We start from the raw sequence: 19,930 nt of genomic DNA, 5'->3' as shown, positions 1-19,930 counted from the left end.
CGTTGAACGTTCTCTGAAAATTTGATTCTGATGAAAATAAAATGAAAACTTTCGAACCTTTTGTTTTTGAGAATTTTTTTTAAAAAAATGGAGTTAACGTGTATTACAATCAATAGATAATAATGTTTAGTTGACAAAAAAAAAGAAGATAACAATGTTTATTAACTATGACAAATACAGAGCTGGAGTAAATAAATTTAAACCTATATTCGTGTCATGTTCTATTTCGTTACGAATATATTACATCGTGAATCTATCCATAAACTAAAACAAAGTTTATTTATATGTTTCTATTGTCACATTTACAAAAGTAATTTCAGCCTTGATAACAACTCATCGAGTTTGCTATAAATTTGTCAATATCTTTAATATTTGCATATAGTTGTCATGAATATGTTTAGGGGCTAAACCTCATAAAACCGTGACAATTATTTTATAAATTTGTAGACAATTGCAATATTAAAATAATAAATAAACAACAGTTTATTATTCATAAATTATAATAACTAATATATTATAATATAAAATTTATGAAAATAAAATAATAGAATTTTTATCAATTTTGAATAATAACATAACATATAAAACATATGTTTAATATATTATTTTAATTTATAATCTAATTAATAATTTAAACATCCAATTAGTTATCTTACACGCTAGGTAGTGAGGCACGCCTGTTTCTTCGCATTTCACTGACATAAATACGCCGTGGAGAGACTGCTATTTACCTACCCGTATTTTTTATTTTCAGCGTTTTTAGTTGAGCTGTATACTTATATGTATTCTTGTGCTTAACCTGTTACTTATATAGTTATATGTATTTTTGCTGGAGCCAAATGTATAAGTTTTTGTTCCTAGTGTTTGATATAAATTAGGTGCAATGTATTTTCTGATTATATACATAGGAAAATGGAGAGTTTTACCTTCTTATTTTGCAATCTGCGCAAGACAACAGTAGAGTTATGTCGTAGACTTTTATTAAAAAAATTGGAACCACTCTAATCATCTGTATTGTTTCTTTCGAAAATATTAGTTAGGTGGTTTTATTCCAAATATCTGTCGACTAATAAAAAAATCATTGGTCAGTAAACTTAGAAATGATTAAAAAACGAGGAAGCTGGTTGAAATTAAATATTTTAGACATCTAAAATATATTAAGCCATCACTTTCTCCGGTCTTTCAATTAGGCAATTCATAATTCATTCATCAGATGATGAAAAAAGATTCATTTTCAAGTGAATAATTAACAGATTGTTTTCAGAAAGGTTGTCAGATCGCTTTCAACACAAAAATAATTGAGAGGTCAACAATTATTTTCAAATTGGTGTAAGGAGGTGTGATGATCAGAGTAGAGAAAATTTTGAGATATAGCTAATCCATCATATATAAGAACATTTACCTCTCGATCTCAACATTACAGTGACTATGTGACACAATATGGTGGATGGTCACTCCTCATCTCTATGGACAACGTAGCAAATCAGAATTTGACAAGAAAACGCAGGTATATAGTGATTTCATATAAGCGATCTTCAAACTCCAAATTTGACAATCATCAGATAATATGAATAAATTGTTTATATTCCATATAAACAAACGAGATGACTGAGATTCTAACATATTCGTATATGAGAAAAATAATGGGACATTTTTCCTTTATCATATATATCACATGTTTGAACTACTGACAAGAACAAAAAGTAAGTAATTAATTATACGTAGACATTATGAGTTTCTTTTATTTTGTTTGTTTGTTAATTACTATCGTCTTTGTTTGAACGTTCTTCAACGCCGGGGAAAGACGACAACTTATGCGTTGTTATTATTTTACAGCGTCGTCGTGCTGAATCCACCACCACATGTTACCGTTTTCTCTGACCGTATTGTCTCTTTTAGCTACCTTGGCTTCTTGTTTCCTCTATTATTAAGAGCGAAACTGAAATCTGAAAAATTAAAACGTGGACTCTGATGTTTGTATTTGTGTGTCTGAAAAAAGTGAGTAGTAGTTCGAGATTCTTTACCTTTCAAGGTCATATTAAATTTGTCATACCTTTCAAACTGAGCATAGTCCCAATTTGCAGACAATATTTTTTCTTTATAAAAGTTTATAAATCAGGAAAAGTTAAGTTCAAAAAAAAAGTTTATAAACCAGGGTTTATGCATATTTAAAAACTATTTCACTATATTGAATATTTTATTAAAATTTGAAAAGGGTGTACAAATAACTTGAGAGATGTCCATGATGTAAATGTTATTTTCTTCAGCGCTCTCGTGGTCCATCCAAATCAGAATCAGTCAACAGTAAATGAATAAAACACATGCATCGCCTCATTTGTTTAGTAGTAAAATCTATTCAAAACCATCCATTACTGCATTTATTTCATAAATTTCATAAAATCTTAGCATTGTTGTCCAACAAATCTTTAATGGAAATGGGGTCACATGACTGAATTGTCGACCCCCACAATCAGAAGTAAGAATCTTTCAGAAAAATGATTAAAAGCCACAGATTAAGCGCATTCTCAGTTTTTTGGTGGTACTGCTATAACAGTATATATAACTTGAATAGGAGATGGGTCGAGAAGCTTTCTTATCTAGAAGACAATGACAAACCCTACTCGAACCAACTTATTTACAAAGCTATGGCCTAGATATTCAAGCCTTAAATGTTAGGTTTGGCTTGGAGCTAATAATAGCGATGACTGCTTCATAATTCACAGCTTGTAGCTTGTCTATAAATTTGTCATTTTCTTATCCTTCCACCACGAAATAATGTGAAGTCAAGGAGGCACCGCCAATTAGTTACAGGCTTTGATTATCTTTCGGAGATTTTCTATATGATTGAATATCTTTCAGGGGGCATATTTAATACTGATAACCATATGTTTGCAATTATTTTGTGATATTCGATAGTCCACGTATGGTACTACATATATGTTTATGAATGTGCTACGTGTAGCTACGAAAAATCTAAGTAAGTAATTGTAATTTATTGATTTCGTCAAGGTAGTTGAAGTAGGGATCGATTAGTACTTGATGCCTTCTGGTTGTAACATTATTTTTGAAGTGAGTAGTTTAGACATGGATTTTGCCATCCATCTAGAAATCTGATCGTCGATGGTGTTAAAATTAAGTAATCAACACATACATTCATGATATATAAGTGATTGGTGCATTTTCAATAAAGACTACAATGTTTTTCCATATGAATGATATATAAGATATATACTATAAAACTTTTCAATAAAGAAGACGCGACCTTAACAAAATAAAATTAAATAAGAAAATATGTGAAGAGTTTAGAATTTAACTTTTTCTATCAAGTGATCTGACTTTTTTTTGAAACTACACGAAAATAATTGGCTTTTCAAAACTAAAAATTGAAAGTTGTCGTCTCCAAATTTCTCTAACATATTAGGTTCCTCAAATCTTAAAGTTGATGAGTTTTGACTTAGTTCACCGGTTGCCAAACTCTTTTCTGGAGTCATAGTGATGGAAATGCTTATGTTTGCAAAATCCTTGGATCATTAGTATACTTTTGTAATATGCAAATTAGTTGTAAAAAAAAATCTTATTTTTCAGCGTTTACATTTCATGCAAGGAAAAGAATTCCCACAAAAGAAATTGGAAAACGAAACAAAGAGCCACTTTATGTTTCATCCAGAACACACGTGTGTACACACAAATACATAAACATATATTATATATAACATCCACAAATCTTCAGGGCTTCTTTTGACTTCTCACACCACTTTCAAGAACCATACCAACCACCTTTCCTTTCACCCGCCACGTGCTTCGAACCATAACTTAAACAGAACAAATAAGGCGCGTGCTCGGGACAGCATAGAGACGCGTGGCTTTAGGAGCCGTCAGACCAAACACGTCGCTCATATCAAGCTCGCTTGGTTTCATGCCATCAGGTAATTTCCACGTGAAGCAATGTAATATATGGGCCACGGCTAGTTCAAGCGCGTATAACCCGAGTTGCATACCCGGGCACGACCTACGACCAGACCCGAATGGTATAAACTCGAAGTTACTCCCTTTGAAATCTGGTACGCCCGGTTCCAAAAACCTAGACGGTCTAAACGTTTCGGGGTCAACCCAAGAGTTCTTGTCGCGCCCAATCGCAAACGCGTTGATCATAACGCGAGATTTCTTGGGAACGAAGTAACCGTCGATCTCAGTGTCCTCTGCGGTTTCGTGGAGGAGGAGTGGGATCGGTGGGTGTAGCCTTAGGGTTTCTTTGAGTGTGCATTTCAGAAAAGTCAACTTCTCGATGTCTGATTCTTCCACACGTCGGTCAAGTCCGACAACTTCAGCGAGTTCTTGTTGGACTCGTTTTAGATCCTCGGGGCTCCGTAGTAATTCAGTCAATGCCCACTCTATCGCTGACGCTACCGTTTCCGTTCCTCCAAACATAACGTCCTATTAAAAAAATAAAATAAGTCAATTCACACATGACGTTATAGTATTTTCTCCAATACGGTGATTTTATTTACGTGTGATATAAAACCTGTGTGTTTTTCTACTATCAATAAAACGACTGCATACGCAAGTTCTCTAATATTATATTAGACTTCTTGTAAAAATAGAAAATATATACTTGCAGAGAAAACAACCGGTTAAATAGATAAGTTTTATGACGTAACGCATTAAGAATAATGACTGTTACTAGTGCCTCGTGAAAAATATTTACCATGATGATTGCTTTGATATTGTCACGGGTAAGTTTGATAGAGTTCTGAAGATCCGCTGTCTCGCTCACTAATTTCGCCTCTTCACTGTAAAAAGCAAGAAGATCATCAACCATATCGGTATCAACAACATCTCCAGCATCAACACTGTTTTGATTCTCTTTCTTCTTCATGTGTTCATCGATGATATCGTCAATAAATCCGTCTAGGTCATTACGGGCCTTCACGAGCCGCTTGTTTATTCCTTGAGGATCGATCCACCCGAAATACGGTATGAAATCCGCTACGTTGAAGGCTCCAAAAAGCTTAGAGAACTCTTGTAAAATTCTTATGAACTCGTCTTGTCCCTTTTCACATGCTGACCCGAACGCTGCCCGGTAAGTTATGTTTCGGGTCAGTGCAAAAATTTGCTCACCAACGTTGATAGACTTACCTACGATATTTTTGGTTGACTATTAAAAAACATATATATGACAGAAAACATATGCATAATAAACTAACAAAAATTATTGTTCTCTTTTAAAATATTTAACCGCACATAGAGAGTGTGAACACGCGGGCGAACTTACCAACGTTACTAGAAACCGACCGGATCATTTTGTCCACTTCATCACGAACAGAAGCCCATGACTCGGCTCGTTTACGGCTAAACACCTTCATGACACAAACTTTCCTCATCTGTCTCCAAAACGGTCCGTAGTGAGCAAACGCCATGTCAGCTCGGTCATAAGTCAAATAGCTTATAGCTATAGTAGCTGGTCGGTTTGAGAAGACGCTGTCTTGGACTTGAAGGACTTGTTTAGCCACGTCTGGTGATGAAACGGCGTACATGTGGAGAAATCCCATGCGGAGATGGCACAAGCCACCGTACTTTTTAGCTAAGTTAGCTAAACCACGGTGGGTGAGTTGGTCCATCATTGACATATTGCCTATGATGGGCCAACCACGTGGACCGGGTGGATACGGAGGCCTTCGTCGTCGTGTGATGAGGCCGATGAAGATGAAAAGTGAGACGACGATGAGAATACCCGTGGTGGGATCTAATACTTGGCTTAGTGTTTGTGATATAGAAGACTCCATATTAGTTTTTCTTTTTTCTGGAAAATGTTTTTTTATTGTTTGTGGAAGGTCTCAGGAATTGATCAGGCAAAGTTCGCCATTTTGGGATGTGTTACGAAAGGTAGGTTTTATAATCAAAGTGTGGTCCCACTTATTGCATATTTCTAATTTTATATGGGGACTTCATTTTCGTGACACATATATACATACAACTCCTTTTAATTATTTTTGTTTAATATGGAAATAAATAATATATAGACGGATTTTAATGGATATTCTTGCATTTATAGAAATTTAATGAATCGCTATTGGTACTTAGTGGATTTTAATTAGGGAAAGGGTGAGACTATAAAAATAGTTGTTGATATTAATGAGTACTTGGTTTACCTAGAATAAATTGGTGGCATAAATATATGTTCCCTCAATAACATAATAATTAAAACAGTTAAGTATAAGAATTACCGAATTCAAACAATTGTAGTTTTTCTACTTTCGAACATTGGTAAAGATATCTTAAGCAAAAAAAAAACATTAGTTAAAATATCCACAAGGTCTATTAATAAAAGCTTAGACATTACCACAAGCACTGTGTTGACAACTCCGAATATTAATTAAGAGCTCGAAACCATAATTAACCACAGTCTGTTAACTGAAGTTTTTAGCTTCATTAAGAAAGGGTTCTTAAATTTTTTTAGATTTTAATTTAAAAATACTAAAAAATGTCTATTAAATAAGAGATATAAGAACCGCTTCTTAATCAAATTTTTTTTTTAAAAAGTCAAATCATGAGTTAAGAATCCCGACTAAGAGACTGGGGTTAATCAATAATCATGCTCTAGAAATAGACTGTTAGACTGACAAAGTTCCCTTACTTTTATCAGGTAGGTAAGGTTCTTTGACACATGAATTAAAAGATATATTACAAATCTGTATATTAAAAATATATTCTTTGAGACATTATATTCTTTACGTTTGGTGTTTGGAACAGAAAATGTGTTTAAAAAACTTATGAGTTTTTTTTACTACTGTTAACGCAAACGCATAATTATATTTGAAACAATCAGGATTCAGGACTGATAGGACATGGTTTTATTTTCTAATTCGGCTCCTTTGTTTTTAATAAGTAGAGCAATTTTTTGAAAAAAAAAAGTGATTTTTGAGCTAAATATTGTTTTCCTGGCTGCAAAAATATATTTTCGATGCAAATACTGTCGCATTACAATATTCATATCAGTTGTTAGAAACCTGTACAGCTTAGACAGTACTACACATTTGCAGCGCGAGAGAAAAGGAAAAGATTTGTAATTAATTGTAAAGGTTCATGTGATAATAGTATACGAGATTGACATTTTCGAAGACGGGCTCTCGAAGGCAACAAAGTTGGGTGTAATGTTTTTAATAACACTTTCGGTTACGGTAAGAAAGAGTAATTAGTGAATAATTACAAACTAAAAAGGTAAATACAAGAATGCTGAGTGTAACGTTTGCTCAAAGGTAACAAAGTTGTTTTTAGTAACGCTTTCTGTTACGGTAAGATAGAGTAGTTAGTGAATAATGACAAGCTGTAAATTAAATACAAGAACACTGAGTGTAATGTTTCTCTCAAAGGTAACAAAGTTGAGTGTAACGTTCTTAATAACATTGTCTGTTTGTGGTTAGTGATAATGAAAAACTGTAGAAGTAAATGAAAACAATACAAAAAAAGCTGAGTGTAACTTTTGCAGTAAACCATTCTGTATTGCTTTTGTGATTAGTAAACAATGAAAGCGTTATACCTGTACGGCAGCGGTAAAATCTGTTTAGCACAATTTAAACATTATTTTATGTAGCCACGTTTTTAGTTTACTGCTCGGTTGAATATGATCAAACGTGGGACCATGTTGACATTGATATTGATATCGCGTTTCTAATTAGCTGGATAAGATCAATAAGCATTGGGTATTTTGTAGTAATATACCTAATTAAATCGAATAATATATTCTTTCTCGTAATAGTCTGACCTTACCAACTTCATGTCTTTTTTGTGTCTGTTCTTACCAACTTCGTTTTATATTTAACTTAGTGACTGAAATATATTAATCTAAACACTGTTTTTAAAAACCTATTTTTTTGCTAACGGAGAAAGAAAATGGCGCTAAACTAATTAAAGTTAATTTTTCTCTTACTCGAGCATTTCCTAATATCTTCTGTATCTAAAAGAAAAACTCTTATGTTACTTAATCAAACACATGTTTTAGTCTTCACTAAAGAAGGTTATAAAAATGCACAGAACTTTTGTCTATCTAAGACCATCAAACTTTTCAACAAGAAACAATTTCTTTTCGTGTAAAGTAACGTTATGAATTTAAAAATATTTCGTATATAGTCTCACTTTAACATGCACATCTACCGTGTATAAGTTTTTTCATTTTAAACATATTCTCCTCGTTTAAAATTTCTTTTGGTTGAGTTAACTAAGCACACGCAGTGGTCGGTAAGTTATGTAACCACTCGTTCTCCGGCATTAACCAATCTTTCTAGAAAAGATAACTAAGAAAAAATCATGTCCCGATTAGTAGGTGTATTTTTCAACTGTTTTATTATTCTAAATTAAATACTGTACAGAAAATTCAAAGAAAATCAATTTCAGTCCACATTATTCTTTGGTTTTCATATTTACTATTCTTCCAGTTGCCACTAGAATCCTAAGGTATACCAGATAATTACGTTGTATCAGAGTTCTTAATAGATTAGATGACATAGCTAATTGCAATTTAAACATTAAACGACGTCGTTACAAAAAAAGACTGTATATCATATGCCAACTAGTATACGTTTATTTAACCTAAATTATTAGAACGTACCTAGCCATTTTCATTGGTTCACAATGATATCATAAAGATATGAATCACGAAATTTTACATGTACATAAGCTCTTTAAAGTTTATATAGGAAACATAAACGATAAACATAACTCGTATCAACCTTAGGTGTATATCCGCCGATGTTAAGAGGTACGTTTCATCTGACTTTCACCGCCTATATTTAAACCGTTTTAATCCATATAAGAATACTTAATTTATGTACATAATTTGGTTTTACTCCGAATTCAAGCATATTGGACCAGGAACGAATAATTTCGATTGTGAGCCAAAAGTATTAATAACAAATCCAATTGTTCTTAACTCTTATTAGCTCGCTATTTACGTCGTCATACCGTCATCTTTACATAATTAATTACCATTAATTATACAAATACGTAATCACAGTCATTATCCATTTTAAAATAATTTAAAATAATGGAATATGGATTTGGGCCTATCATTTAGTCATTTACGTCTCGGTGCGCTTGTGAATTCCGTCGCTTCACGCGTCTCCGTCATTTTTCTGGTCAAATTTCATCAATTAGAGAGTTTTCGTCTGGATATATTTTCAACTTTTCACATTTATTTTCATTACAGTCTCCTTTTAATGAGACAAATATTTGATCCTCATATATGTATTTTTAATACTACTATTTTATCCAATTCTCTTCGGATGGATAGATGAAATCAGTAGTTCAGAAAACTACTCTGTCAAATATATTTTCAGGATCAAGTCTAACAATATCGGCCCAAAGTCAAGACACGGATATAAAGAGAATAACCCAGTACTAATACGTGGACCTAATATTATCGGCCCATAAAGAATAAGACTACGACCAAATAACAGTTTACTAGGTAATAACCCGCGCCTTGCGCGGAATGTGATTATTAGTTTCGTTATTTTTAATAAAAAAGGCAATAAATCTGTTTAATCTGGATATTAGTTAGGTTTTACGTTTTTTTGTTTTTAATCTTCTAAAATATAACTATTATTTTAAATTAATATTCATTTTAGTTTATTCGGTTAAAACATTTGATTTTTAGGTTTTTTCGGATAAAAACCTAAAATTAATATTATATGTTTATTTTCATATTATGAAGTTTAGATAGTCGTCATGTCGAACCAATAGTTTCATATTATAGTTTTTAAACAGATAATAGTTTAAGAAAAAGAAAAGAAAATTATTAAGACAAATCATTTAACTAAAATTTGGTCAATAGTGAAAGAAACATTAAGAAAAAATATTTCAACTTTCAAAAAAATTAGATACTTCAGCTGTGGTGAATACTTAGTTATAAGATGCTCACATCAAGGTGCACATGTATATTTATGTAAAAAGTATATAAAAATAGTTGAAAATATATAAAGATATTGTTAATTAATATTAAATGATATTTTTGTTTAGAATAATACATTAAAGATAAAATTAAAATTTATTTAAAATAAAAAAGACCTTGACATTGGTCATTTTTTCATCAAAAGAAAATAAAATTACATTCGTAAATAGGGGTGGACACATATCAAGTATCTAGATATTTGGAAGCATTTTTTTCGATTCGATTTTTAGCCACCTAGATATTCGGTGACTCGGATATCCGAAATGTTTTAGAATTTTAAAGAATATTCGATTTGATTGTAAATAAAATAAAATTTTAAAAATAATTTAATAATAACATTTTATTACAAAAATAAAACATTATATAACCTTTTAATTCTAGTACCTAATATAATAAATTTATATTGTAAAACTGATATAAAGTATAATATATATAACATATATATATAATTCTTTTCATATATGTATATATATGCATATAACATATCAAATTAGATATATGTTCCTAAAAATATTGGTATTAGTGATTTGTTTCTTTTTTGGAGATTGTATTTTAGTATTTGATTTGTTTCGTAGAGTTTCAAATATCAAGATTTTTTGGTTCAAATCAAAACGGATAACAAATCGAATCAAAATTTATGAATATTTTGCTCAATTTTATCCGTAAACAATAAAAATAATATATATATAGTTTAGCTTTTGATTCGTTATCTATTTTTATTCGAACCGAAAAATCTAGAGTTTTATTGAAACTATGTATGTGAGTTTTATATTAAAAAAAATCACAAAGTACGTAGTGTGAACACATTTATGATTATAGTGTGAACGCGTTAGCATATTTATTATCAAATCATTGTGAAGCTGCCACATGTCTATTATAATGTGAATGCATTTATTACAATGCTTCTCTTTTAATATATAAGGGATTACTTTATTGTAATACCTTCGGATCTCATTAGCGATCGGGAATCAGACCCCTGGCCTCTAGCAACAACACTTAGGTGGATGTCGAATATGGATTAAAGGATTTATTCTATTATGTGAACAGAACTAAAAACTCGTATCCTTAATTCAAATAGGATATATCGATTCTAGTAAACTGGAATAATATCGTATTATCTTCTAGTGATTGTGATATATGTATATATATCTTTATTTAAGGTTGAATAGTTATTTTGATTCGGTCTTTTTTGAGTATGAAAATGACAACGCCATGTAACATTTTGGTACTCCTAAAAGAAAAGTATATTACGTACGCCTATTTAGATCCAACCAACACCACAACAAAGCGTCTTCGTGTGAAGGAATTATCAAAATTGGAAATAACGTAAACCAAAAGAGACGCCATCCCTATATAAATAAAACTTATTACGTATAGGGTACGTTAGACAATACCCTTTTAGTGCCCACATTACCTACTATTTTATCATATGCTCTTGATTTCTATTTATTGATTTGTTATGTTGCTGATAACAATAAACATATATATATATATATGTATTATGCTACTTTATTTTAAAACCCACATGCATTTGCAATGAACTCCTACGTACCCAATGACAGACAGTTATCTATCTATATTAATTATGCAAAAGGTCGTGGATTAGAACAAGCCCGCGTTTAACTACGTTTCCTAATTCCTTATATATTCAAATAAAAATGTTTTCTAGCCTTGATCGAGTATTATAGATCGTTGGACCATCTTGCGCGTGAAGCATTTTTTTATAGTTTGGTCACTCTATGATAGATAGATAAACTGAGAACAAATTTTGAAGGAAATAAAAAGTTGGTAGGTTCCCTATGGGAGATGCATGTGCATGAGATTAGTTAAATTAATTGCTTAGGACTGATAGTTAAGAGTGGATAGAACATACTATAAAAAGGAGAGGAATGAGGGAGTGAAAAGTGAATATAGTTTGATGTTTTGATTTATATACTGATAGTTAAAATGGAGAGTATAAGCGAGGGATCATCATCAAACTTGATGGTTTTATTGTTTGGTATTGCTTCTGTTGTGTTGGTGCTGAGCTCAAACAATGTTAATGGGTTACGAGACTTAAAGGAGAGAGATGGAAGTGAGAGTAGGTCTATGAGTGGTACTACATCTTCAAGCGTTTTGGATTCTAAGAACTTTTATACGAATGTTTCGACCGCTGGGTTTGAAAATGACTTAGTTGGTGAAAATTGTCATGCAAACAAGAGTAGAAAATGTGAGGGAGGAGGAGGTGGTGGGGGTGGAGGAGGCGGTGGTGGAGCCAGAGAAGAAAATACACACAAAAAGAAAAAAAGAAATAGTGGTGGTGGAGGTGGAGGTGGAGGCGGTGGCAGAGGTAGCGGAAATGGCTCCGGCCGTGGCTGGGGTGGTGGTGGAGGCGGCGGTGGTGGAGGAGGCGGTGGTGGAGGAGGAGGAGGTGGTGGTGGAGGAGGCGGTGGTGGAGGAGGCGGTGGTGGTGGAGGAGGAGGAGGAGGTGGTGGGGGTGGGGGTGGAGGAGGAGGTGGTGGTGGCGGTGGAGGATATCGTGGCGGAGGTGGGGGAGGAGGAGGTGGCGGAGGTCGTGGAGGAGGTTGGGTAGGAGTAGGCGGAAGTGATGGGAAGGGCGGAGAATGGGGCTTTGGATGGGGATGGGGAGGTGATGGACACGGCGGAAACGGCGGTCGTTGTTGGTATCCCGGTTGTGCTAAAAAGATCAAAGGGAAGTCATAGGTAAATCAGACATACACTAAGAGCTATGATATGACTTTTAGCCATGCTTTTTAATCACTACATACACAATAATTCCACTGTTTTGTAACCCCTTTTTTCTTTGTTATATGTACTATCAACGGCATAAGAACAACAACACAACGATTAATTTCGTTGTTAATTTTGTTTTTATGTTATGTGCTTCGATTGAAAAACAAAATAATAATATGTTTCCCATTTGTTTGATCTTACTTCTTCTGTCAATATTTGATTGATTTATCAAAAGAAAAAAAATAAAAGTTCCTAATTCTTTCACTAGTTAGACATAGCCCGGTCAAGTATTTGAGAAGGACCCAATTAGTTCCAAACGACCATAGTTTTTATTTTAAATCACAAGTTCAATAAACCAAATATCTCTAATCATAGCTCAAACTCATGAATATGGAACAACCTACCATCTCTCTGATTATCTTATCATAACTTACTGATGTAGTCTATCTAAAAAAAAATAACATTATGCATATGAATAACAATATGAAACTAGTAAACTAGAAACATAGGTTACAACAGGTTAACCCTGACCCTGATCCGCCGTTTTCGTCAGTCGCAGCTCCAACACTTTTCTGTGTGAGTTAGAGTGAATCTCAGTCGAAAACGTCGGGCTACAAGCCGGTCTATACTCGGGTAAAAGCCTACCCGACTTAAACCGGACCCCACACGCATTACACAGCGTCTTCGCACCTAACGGACCCATCCTCCACTGAGGCGTTTTCTGGACCCCACAATGGCTGCAGCACCGCCTCGTCTGCTGCTGGATACCGTCCCCGGACGACGTCTCTGCCTTCGGTCTCCCTCTCTTCTTCTTTCCGAAGGAATAGGGTGACTCCAGGGACCATAGATGGCCATTGGTACGACGGCGTTTGCTTCGGGGTTTAACCGGAATGCACTGCCTCTGAACCTCCACTGTCTCAACTGGATTCACCTGAAAGTCACCGTAAAGATAAGACTCCGGAAAAGAATCATCTACGAAATTGGAAAGCCATTCTAGGTCTTCAAAATCACCAACCTTCACAAAAAAAAATAAGATAAGTTAATAACAAGGGAAAGAGAAACATAGTGCGCAAGTGGACTCACTGGAACGTTGAGCTTAGAGTCAGAGCCGGGAAGAGATAAGATATCTTCGAGAGGTGAAAGAAGGGTGATTTGGTCGGAAGAGCTGTTAGCTTTCTCACGTTCTTCTTCTCTTGGTGAAGAAGAAGACTTCTCTCGTACGAAAGCGTCCGTGCTAGACAAGTCAAGAAGGTCATCGACGGAGAAATCACTGAGGAATGCTTCTACATACTCCATGTTGCTATTTTTTTGGGGTAAGAATTACCCAAACCGGTGACTACAGTTATTTTAAAGATAGGAGGAGCAGTTACATATTTCAAGAAATGATTGTTCGAGTTCCAATATTTTCATTTGTTTTTTTTCTTTCAAAAATTTAAAATTCATGAGATAGAGATGGTGGAGTCAGGACATAACTGATTGGGGTCTGTAAGCAAAGAGTGGGTTAGGTTTTGTGGATTTGGGAGACTTGTTTGGCAATGTCTCGTCATTAATCAACAAACCAATGCATTGCCACCTCATTTTCCCCATACCAACGTAAGAATTTTTTTATCTACAGACGTTTTAAATGGTTAATCGAAATTTAATGGCAGTTTTACAGAGTTTTGTTTGATAATTAAGTTATTACAAGAGGATAAACTTTTCAGAGGATTTATTTGGTTGACTTGCAGAATGTGATCTTGTTTCTATCTCATGAATGTGATCAGAATGTAACATCAAGAAGACAAACCAAAATACAAGAAAAATGGAAAAAAAGGACAGAAATAATGGAATTTTTAAAAGGGAATGGTGTTTAACCTAATGAGTAATGATTGGAGGTTCATCTCAACCTAAATATTCATGGTTTTTATTTTTGTAACTGTTCATGTTTTTTTTTACTTGGAAGTGTTGTTGTTATTGGGCCAAAACAATCGCCGATCAATTATCCACGAATATGGTTGACATGAACTTACAGTAATTAGTCCGTTAGAATTAGCCATTAGGTAAATGGAATATATTTTCTTGGATAAAAGAAATTGATGGCATTGGAGAAAAAAAATTGAAACTGATAATAATTCGTCGAGAATAATGATTTGAGAATATGGAATTTAAAGTCATGCATTAGGGGGCCACTAAACCGTCGGTGGAAGGCCCAGTGTGGAGAATCCGAAAATGGGACCGAAAAAACAAATCATTTTGATTTTTTTTGTCTTCAAATAAAGAATTGAATGTGTCGCCCAACTCCTCACCATAACATATGATAAATTGGTAGTATAATCTCTCATCAGAGCATCATCGTAAGCCGAATAGATGTATTCAGAAGCGTGTACAGTATACTGAAAAATGCACCCGCTTCACCCGTCCAAAAATTTAAAATAATTTTATTCTAATGATTTAAACTTATTTAAATAAAAAATCATTTCTACAAAGTAGACTAACTCATCTTCTGAATTCATATATTTTTTATATGACATAATATAGCATAAACTTATTATTTTACATTGTTAGACTTGTATATTTGGTGAATATAATATATCGTATTGCAAAATTATTCTTATTATAGTTGTAAATAAGTTTATTTCTAAAATTTGTCTTAGGTCCATAAAACCCTTCGCATGCCACTGGATATATTGGTGTAAGACACTAATGAAATTCCTTGAATTTGTAACAATTTGACTCACATACAGTAGACTAATTGTGAACTACACCAACACATAAAAGTATTGTATACTTCAGTTAAAAATTAAAAAAGGATAAGCTCTAAAACTAGTAACTACTCGAACGTGCAAACACCTAATCTTTTATTCTAAAAGAAAACACCTAATTTTTTACTTAAATTTCAAAATAATACCATGTTCATACGAATCATACAAGTATATATTAAAAATAAGGGTATAAAGATGATAGATTTCTAGCAACATACGCATATGTAGATTACACAAAAGATATAATATATCACTAGTAGCAGCATAGGCTTTTCTTTTTCTGGTCAAAGCATAGGCTTTATATAGATTAAACAACATAAACATGCAACATTATATTCGATATAAAAATAATCTACTGAATTTAAAGCAAATGGGTGTTTGGTCTAGTGGTATGATTCTCGCTTCGGGTGCGAGAGGTCCCGAGTTCGATTCTCGGAACACCCCTTATTTCTTTATATTGCTCTATCATATTTTTTTTCCCTCTAGATTTTTGTTAACGCAATAAAATGCGTACAATACGGTGGTTCACTTACCTGGAAAAGTAACGTTTACATGACTAATTAGCCCAATGGGCTTAAGCACACACAATTAAAACTATAGTGTATATATATATATCATTTTCTTCGAAAATAAACATTACACTATATGCGTTTAGTTTGTTTTCAGAACAGATCGGATTAGTTTTTATGACTATTTTCCAACCATCTCCACACAAGGATAATCACAGATCTATTGGTCCAAAACACACTAGACAACCTAATGAAAGTAGTACTGTTGGCGTTTCCAAAATTATACTGAAGTTTCCCAACTATATTTATGTTAATCGTATCACCCATGCTACTACTTTATTCAACACAAAAATAAACTAATACAACTTCGTAGATATGAATTTGATATCACGAGCAGTGAAGCATTTAATGACCGGTGCCGCTAACCAGTAACCTGACGTTAGGATTTTTATTAGGTGAGACAATATAGACACCAATTAATGTCACCGATCCGATCCATACTATAAAGTCTTTGTGGAAAATAGCTAACATGTTACATGTGAAAACTCAATGTCTTATCAACTTGTATAAGATTTAATTCAAAATATTGACTTTCACGTTCATGATAACGATTTATTAACCTTAAGACATCAGAACCTAATTTAATGTTTACCTTACTATTTCCACTTTTAACCACCACCCATAAGTGGTTGAAACACACTAGCTCCAAAAGCGGCAATAAAAGAAAAATAAGCAGCGAGCTTTTTAACAACCAAATTCTGCTTCAGAACAGATTAGAGAGAGTTAACGAGAGAAAGCCATGGAGGAGGTTGTGGATCAGAGCTTGAGAGAGATGAGAGATACGTTTGCGAGCGGGAGGACGAGGAGTGTGAAGTGGAGGAAGACACAACTCGAAGCTATAATAGAGATGGTTAAAGACAACGAAGACAAGATGTGTGATGTTCTGTTTCAAGATTTGGGTAAACACAGTACTGAAGCTTTCAGAGATGAGCTTGGCTTTGTCATGAGATCTGCTACTACTGCTTTAAACTGTCTTGATAAATGGGTCGTTCCCAAAAAGGTAAGAACCTTATACTATGCACATATTTAACAACTGAAGTATAATACAATATGGTTTCCGGATTAGGAAACTCAACGATCTTGAAAATTTGCAAGAAATACTCCATCGGTTTCTAGCTGATCATGTTCTTTTTAAAAAATTGTTTCAAAAATATATTTTATTTTCAACACATCTATATATTCGGTAATAACCGTAAATTATAAATTTTGAAAATATTGAATTTATTACATTTTGATTGGTTAAAAATTATGGAAAATAGCTAAGAACAGAAAATAATATATGTATAATGAAAATTTAAGTGTGAAAACATCAACATACATTTTTAAAAAATTGAGGGAATATTTTTTTTTTTGATAATTGTTTTTTTGATGCGGAACAAAACAGAGCAACCTTCCTCTGTTGTTCTACCCATCCACTGGGAAAGTGATCTCAGAACCGTATGGGACGGTTCTTGTTCTGTCTAGCTGGAATTTTCCTATATGTAAGATTTCAGATCTTGAACCACTTCCATGTTTTCTTTAATAGAGATAAATTTGTAACGTAGCTATTGTTTGTGGTCAGCTTTGTCTTTGGACCCATTGATTGGGGCAATATCAGCAGGAAATACCGTGCTCCTCAAGGCATCTGAATTAAGCCCTAACGCATCTGCCTTCCTGGCCAAGACAATCCCGTCTTATCTCGACAACAAAGCCATCAAAGTTATTGAAGGAGGACCTGATGTCGCCACTATCCTCTTGAAGCATCAATGGGACAAGATCTTCTTCACCGGTATCATTCACTTTACCCCTCAAAACTCATGGACTTGCTTGTAGTGGAGTTAACGTAATTATTATTTGTTTGTAGGGAGTCCAAGAATTGGAAAAATCATAATGGCGGCAGCTGCAGAGCATTTGACTCCAGTGACATTGGAGCTTGGTGGAAAATGTCCCACCATTGTTGATCACCACTCTGTCTCCAAGGACATGAAGGTATGTGTATTGGTCTGTTTACCTGATCTTGAAAGTGTCTGAAGTTTATTTATTGGTGATGAGCATGTGTAGTCGGTTGTGAAGAGAATCTCTGGAGGGAAGTGGGGTTCTTGCAGTGGACAAGCTTGTATCTCTGTAGATTACGTTCTTGTCGAAAAGAGTTTTGCGTCTTCTCTGGTAAGTCTACACACAAATGCAAATGAAAATGCTGTATCTGTAGTATCTCTAAGATTTTGGTGATTTTTTTCTTCTATAGATTGAAATGTTGAAGCCGATGATAAGGTCTTTCTTTGGGGAAAACCCTAAAGAATCTGGATGTCTCTCTAGGATTGTCAACAAGAAACACTTTCAGAGATTGGCTCGTCTTCTTAATGATCCTGGTGTTCAAGCTTCAATCGTTTATGGTGGCTCCATGGACGAAGAGAAGCTGTACGTATGCTTTTGATTTAATCATGTTTCTTGCATCACACGAAATCAGTTCTAAAGTTCTTTAACCTAAATTTGTTTGACAGGTATATTGAGCCAACCATCTTGTTGGATCCTCCTCTTGATTCTGAGATAATGAATGAAGAAATATTTGGCCCAATTCTCCCTATTATCACAGTGAGCATCTTCAATCTAACTCTATATTATGTTCTACATATATAATAGAGTTTTAAATATTTATATAAACATATATATTTAGAGATAAAATAATATTTCTTTATATCTTCTCTTAAAAATTATATTATAAAAATTATACAATGGAACAAATTCATCTTTATAATATAATTTCTCTTTTTTGAATTTTAAATTCATCTAATTTAGAAAAAAATATAGAAGTGTGTTAAAGATATAAGCAATATAAAGTAAATCGTAGTATCGTACAGATAACTGAATTTTTTTTTGCTGATTATCTATCTCCTCTGATGTAATGAAGTTACGTGACATCCAAGAAAGCATAGGGTTCATCAAGTCAAAACCAAAGCCACTTGCCATCTATGCATTCACCAAGGACGAGAACCTTAAAACTAGAATCTTGTCAGAAACATCTTCCGGAAGTGTTACTTTCAACGACGTCATGATCCAGGTATATATAATATGCAGAGCATGATTTTTGACTCTGGTTTAAGACAATTTTAGAATTTTTTTTACATCTTCAAGTGTTATTGTAATTGCAGTATATGTGTGATGCGTTGCCCTTTGGAGGAGTGGGAGAGAGTGGAATAGGAAGGTATCACGGGAAATACTCATTCGAATGTTTCAGTCACGAGAAGGCAATAATGGAAGGAAGCTTAGCAATGGATCTTGAAGCTCGATACCCTCCATGGAACAGCTTCAAGCTCACCTTTCTTAGACTCGCATTTCGTGAAGCTTACTTCAAGCTTGTTCTCTTTATGCTTGGTCTTAAAAAATAAAGTCAGGGAATGAGGAAGAGAGGCACACGCACACACACAATATACACATATATATGAGATTGATCCATAAGACTTTATGTTTGATTTTCATGTCTTCACCTAATAAGTTTGATTCAAAAAAAAAAAAGTTTGATTCAACTGTCATTCAAGCTTTGATTTTCATATCTTCACCTAATAAGTTTGATTGAACTGTTATTCAAGCTTGGGATATTATATATAGTAATTTGTTCACATCTAATATATTTCTACCGTGGTATATTCTTAGTAAACCCGGTTAAAAGTAAATTTAACGAAAAAAATATATCAGTATTACGAAATTCTGATTGCAAGATAGCCGCTATTCAAACAATATAGGCAGTGGCGAATTAGATAGTAGTGGAATTATACTTTTTGGTTAATGAGTGAAATAATATACTTGGATGAACCATTTTACAAGAAAATATATGAATAATGTGATACTTCAATACTCAATATCCATCTAGAAATATTGGTATTTAACTATTAATAAATGGACCACTCAACCGTATACCTGTATATATACAAATACACAGTAATATACCTACATAGGGTCGTGTATAT

General features: G+C 33.6%; 4 protein-coding genes and 1 non-coding gene across 7 annotated transcripts; 3 read left to right on the top strand and 2 right to left on the bottom strand.

Moving 5' to 3' along the window:
- Positions 1-3,555: 3,555 nt before the first annotated feature.
- On the bottom strand, positions 3,556-5,851 carry LOC103869607 (cytochrome P450 84A1). Its single transcript, XM_018655197.2, has 3 exons — positions 5,273-5,851; positions 4,706-5,136; positions 3,556-4,434 (listed from the first exon to the last, which is right to left on the bottom strand). The coding sequence occupies exons 1-3, from the start codon at positions 5,781-5,783 to the stop codon at positions 3,814-3,816; spliced, it is 1,563 nt and encodes a 520-aa protein (XP_018510713.1). The 5' UTR covers positions 5,784-5,851; the 3' UTR covers positions 3,556-3,813.
- A 4,748-nt stretch (positions 5,852-10,599) lies between these two features.
- Positions 10,600-12,873, top strand: LOC103869504 (glycine-rich protein 5). The gene has a single exon (XM_033274962.1). The coding sequence runs from the start codon at positions 11,891-11,893 to the stop codon at positions 12,644-12,646; it is 756 nt and encodes a 251-aa protein (XP_033130853.1). The 5' UTR covers positions 10,600-11,890; the 3' UTR covers positions 12,647-12,873.
- A 109-nt stretch (positions 12,874-12,982) lies between these two features.
- On the bottom strand, positions 12,983-14,779 carry LOC103869353 (GATA transcription factor 7). 2 transcript variants are annotated; one of them, XM_009147459.3, is made up of 2 exons: positions 13,760-14,754; positions 12,983-13,691 (listed from the first exon to the last, which is right to left on the bottom strand). In XM_009147459.3, exons 1-2 carry the CDS (start codon positions 13,970-13,972, stop codon positions 13,197-13,199), a joined length of 708 nt encoding a protein of 235 aa, XP_009145707.1. In that variant the 5' UTR covers positions 13,973-14,754; the 3' UTR covers positions 12,983-13,196. The 2 variants fall into 2 exon arrangements, with proteins under 2 accessions (XP_009145707.1, XP_009145767.1); XM_009147519.3 differs by having other exon boundaries at positions 13,028-13,607; positions 13,760-14,779.
- A 1,010-nt stretch (positions 14,780-15,789) lies between these two features.
- TRNAP-CGG lies at positions 15,790-15,861 on the top strand. Its single transcript has one exon. It is a non-coding gene; the product is annotated as a tRNA-Pro (tRNA).
- A 731-nt stretch (positions 15,862-16,592) lies between these two features.
- LOC103869258 (aldehyde dehydrogenase family 3 member F1) lies at positions 16,593-19,604 on the top strand. Of its 2 annotated transcripts, XM_009147350.3 has the most exons (9): positions 16,596-16,986; positions 17,371-17,467; positions 17,548-17,754; positions 17,830-17,954; positions 18,027-18,131; positions 18,211-18,383; positions 18,467-18,557; positions 18,874-19,023; positions 19,115-19,604. In XM_009147350.3, exons 1-9 carry the CDS (start codon positions 16,726-16,728, stop codon positions 19,349-19,351), a joined length of 1,446 nt encoding a protein of 481 aa, XP_009145598.1. In that variant the 5' UTR covers positions 16,596-16,725; the 3' UTR covers positions 19,352-19,604. The 2 variants fall into 2 exon arrangements, with proteins under 2 accessions (XP_033130842.1, XP_009145598.1); XM_033274951.1 differs by lacking the exon at positions 18,027-18,131 and having other exon boundaries at positions 16,593-16,986.
- Positions 19,605-19,930: the final 326 nt, after the last annotated feature.

Source organism: Brassica rapa, chromosome A01, assembly GCF_000309985.2.
Source record: "Brassica rapa cultivar Chiifu-401-42 chromosome A01, CAAS_Brap_v3.01, whole genome shotgun sequence".
In the NCBI taxonomy this organism is placed as follows: domain Eukaryota; kingdom Viridiplantae; phylum Streptophyta; class Magnoliopsida; order Brassicales; family Brassicaceae; genus Brassica; species Brassica rapa.
This window is presented reverse-complemented; position numbering and strand designations above follow the sequence as displayed.

Bases quoted from the DNA above. Each gene is read 5' to 3' on its own strand.
- LOC103869607 (XM_018655197.2), bottom strand. From the start codon at position 5,783: ATGGAGTCTTCTATATCACAAACACTAAGCCAAGTATTAGATCCCACC. The intron at 5,137-5,272 runs GTAAGTTCGCCC...AAAATATCGTAG, and splicing joins GTCGGTTTCTAGTAACGTTG to GTAAGTCTATCAACGTTGGT. The intron at 4,435-4,705 runs GTAAATATTTTT...TTTTTTTAATAG, and splicing joins ATATCAAAGCAATCATCATG to GACGTTATGTTTGGAGGAAC.
- LOC103869504 (XM_033274962.1), top strand. From the start codon at position 11,891: ATGGAGAGTATAAGCGAGGGATCATCATCAAACTTGATGGTTTTATTG.
- LOC103869353 (XM_009147459.3), bottom strand. From the start codon at position 13,972: ATGGAGTATGTAGAAGCATTCCTCAGTGATTTCTCCGTCGATGACCTT. The intron at 13,692-13,759 runs GTGAGTCCACTT...TTTTTTGTGAAG, and splicing joins ACTCTAAGCTCAACGTTCCA to GTTGGTGATTTTGAAGACCT.
- LOC103869258 (XM_009147350.3), top strand. From the start codon at position 16,726: ATGGAGGAGGTTGTGGATCAGAGCTTGAGAGAGATGAGAGATACGTTT. The intron at 18,132-18,210 runs GTAAGTCTACAC...TTTCTTCTATAG, and splicing joins AGAGTTTTGCGTCTTCTCTG to ATTGAAATGTTGAAGCCGAT. The intron at 19,024-19,114 runs GTATATATAATA...TTGTAATTGCAG, and splicing joins TCAACGACGTCATGATCCAG to TATATGTGTGATGCGTTGCC.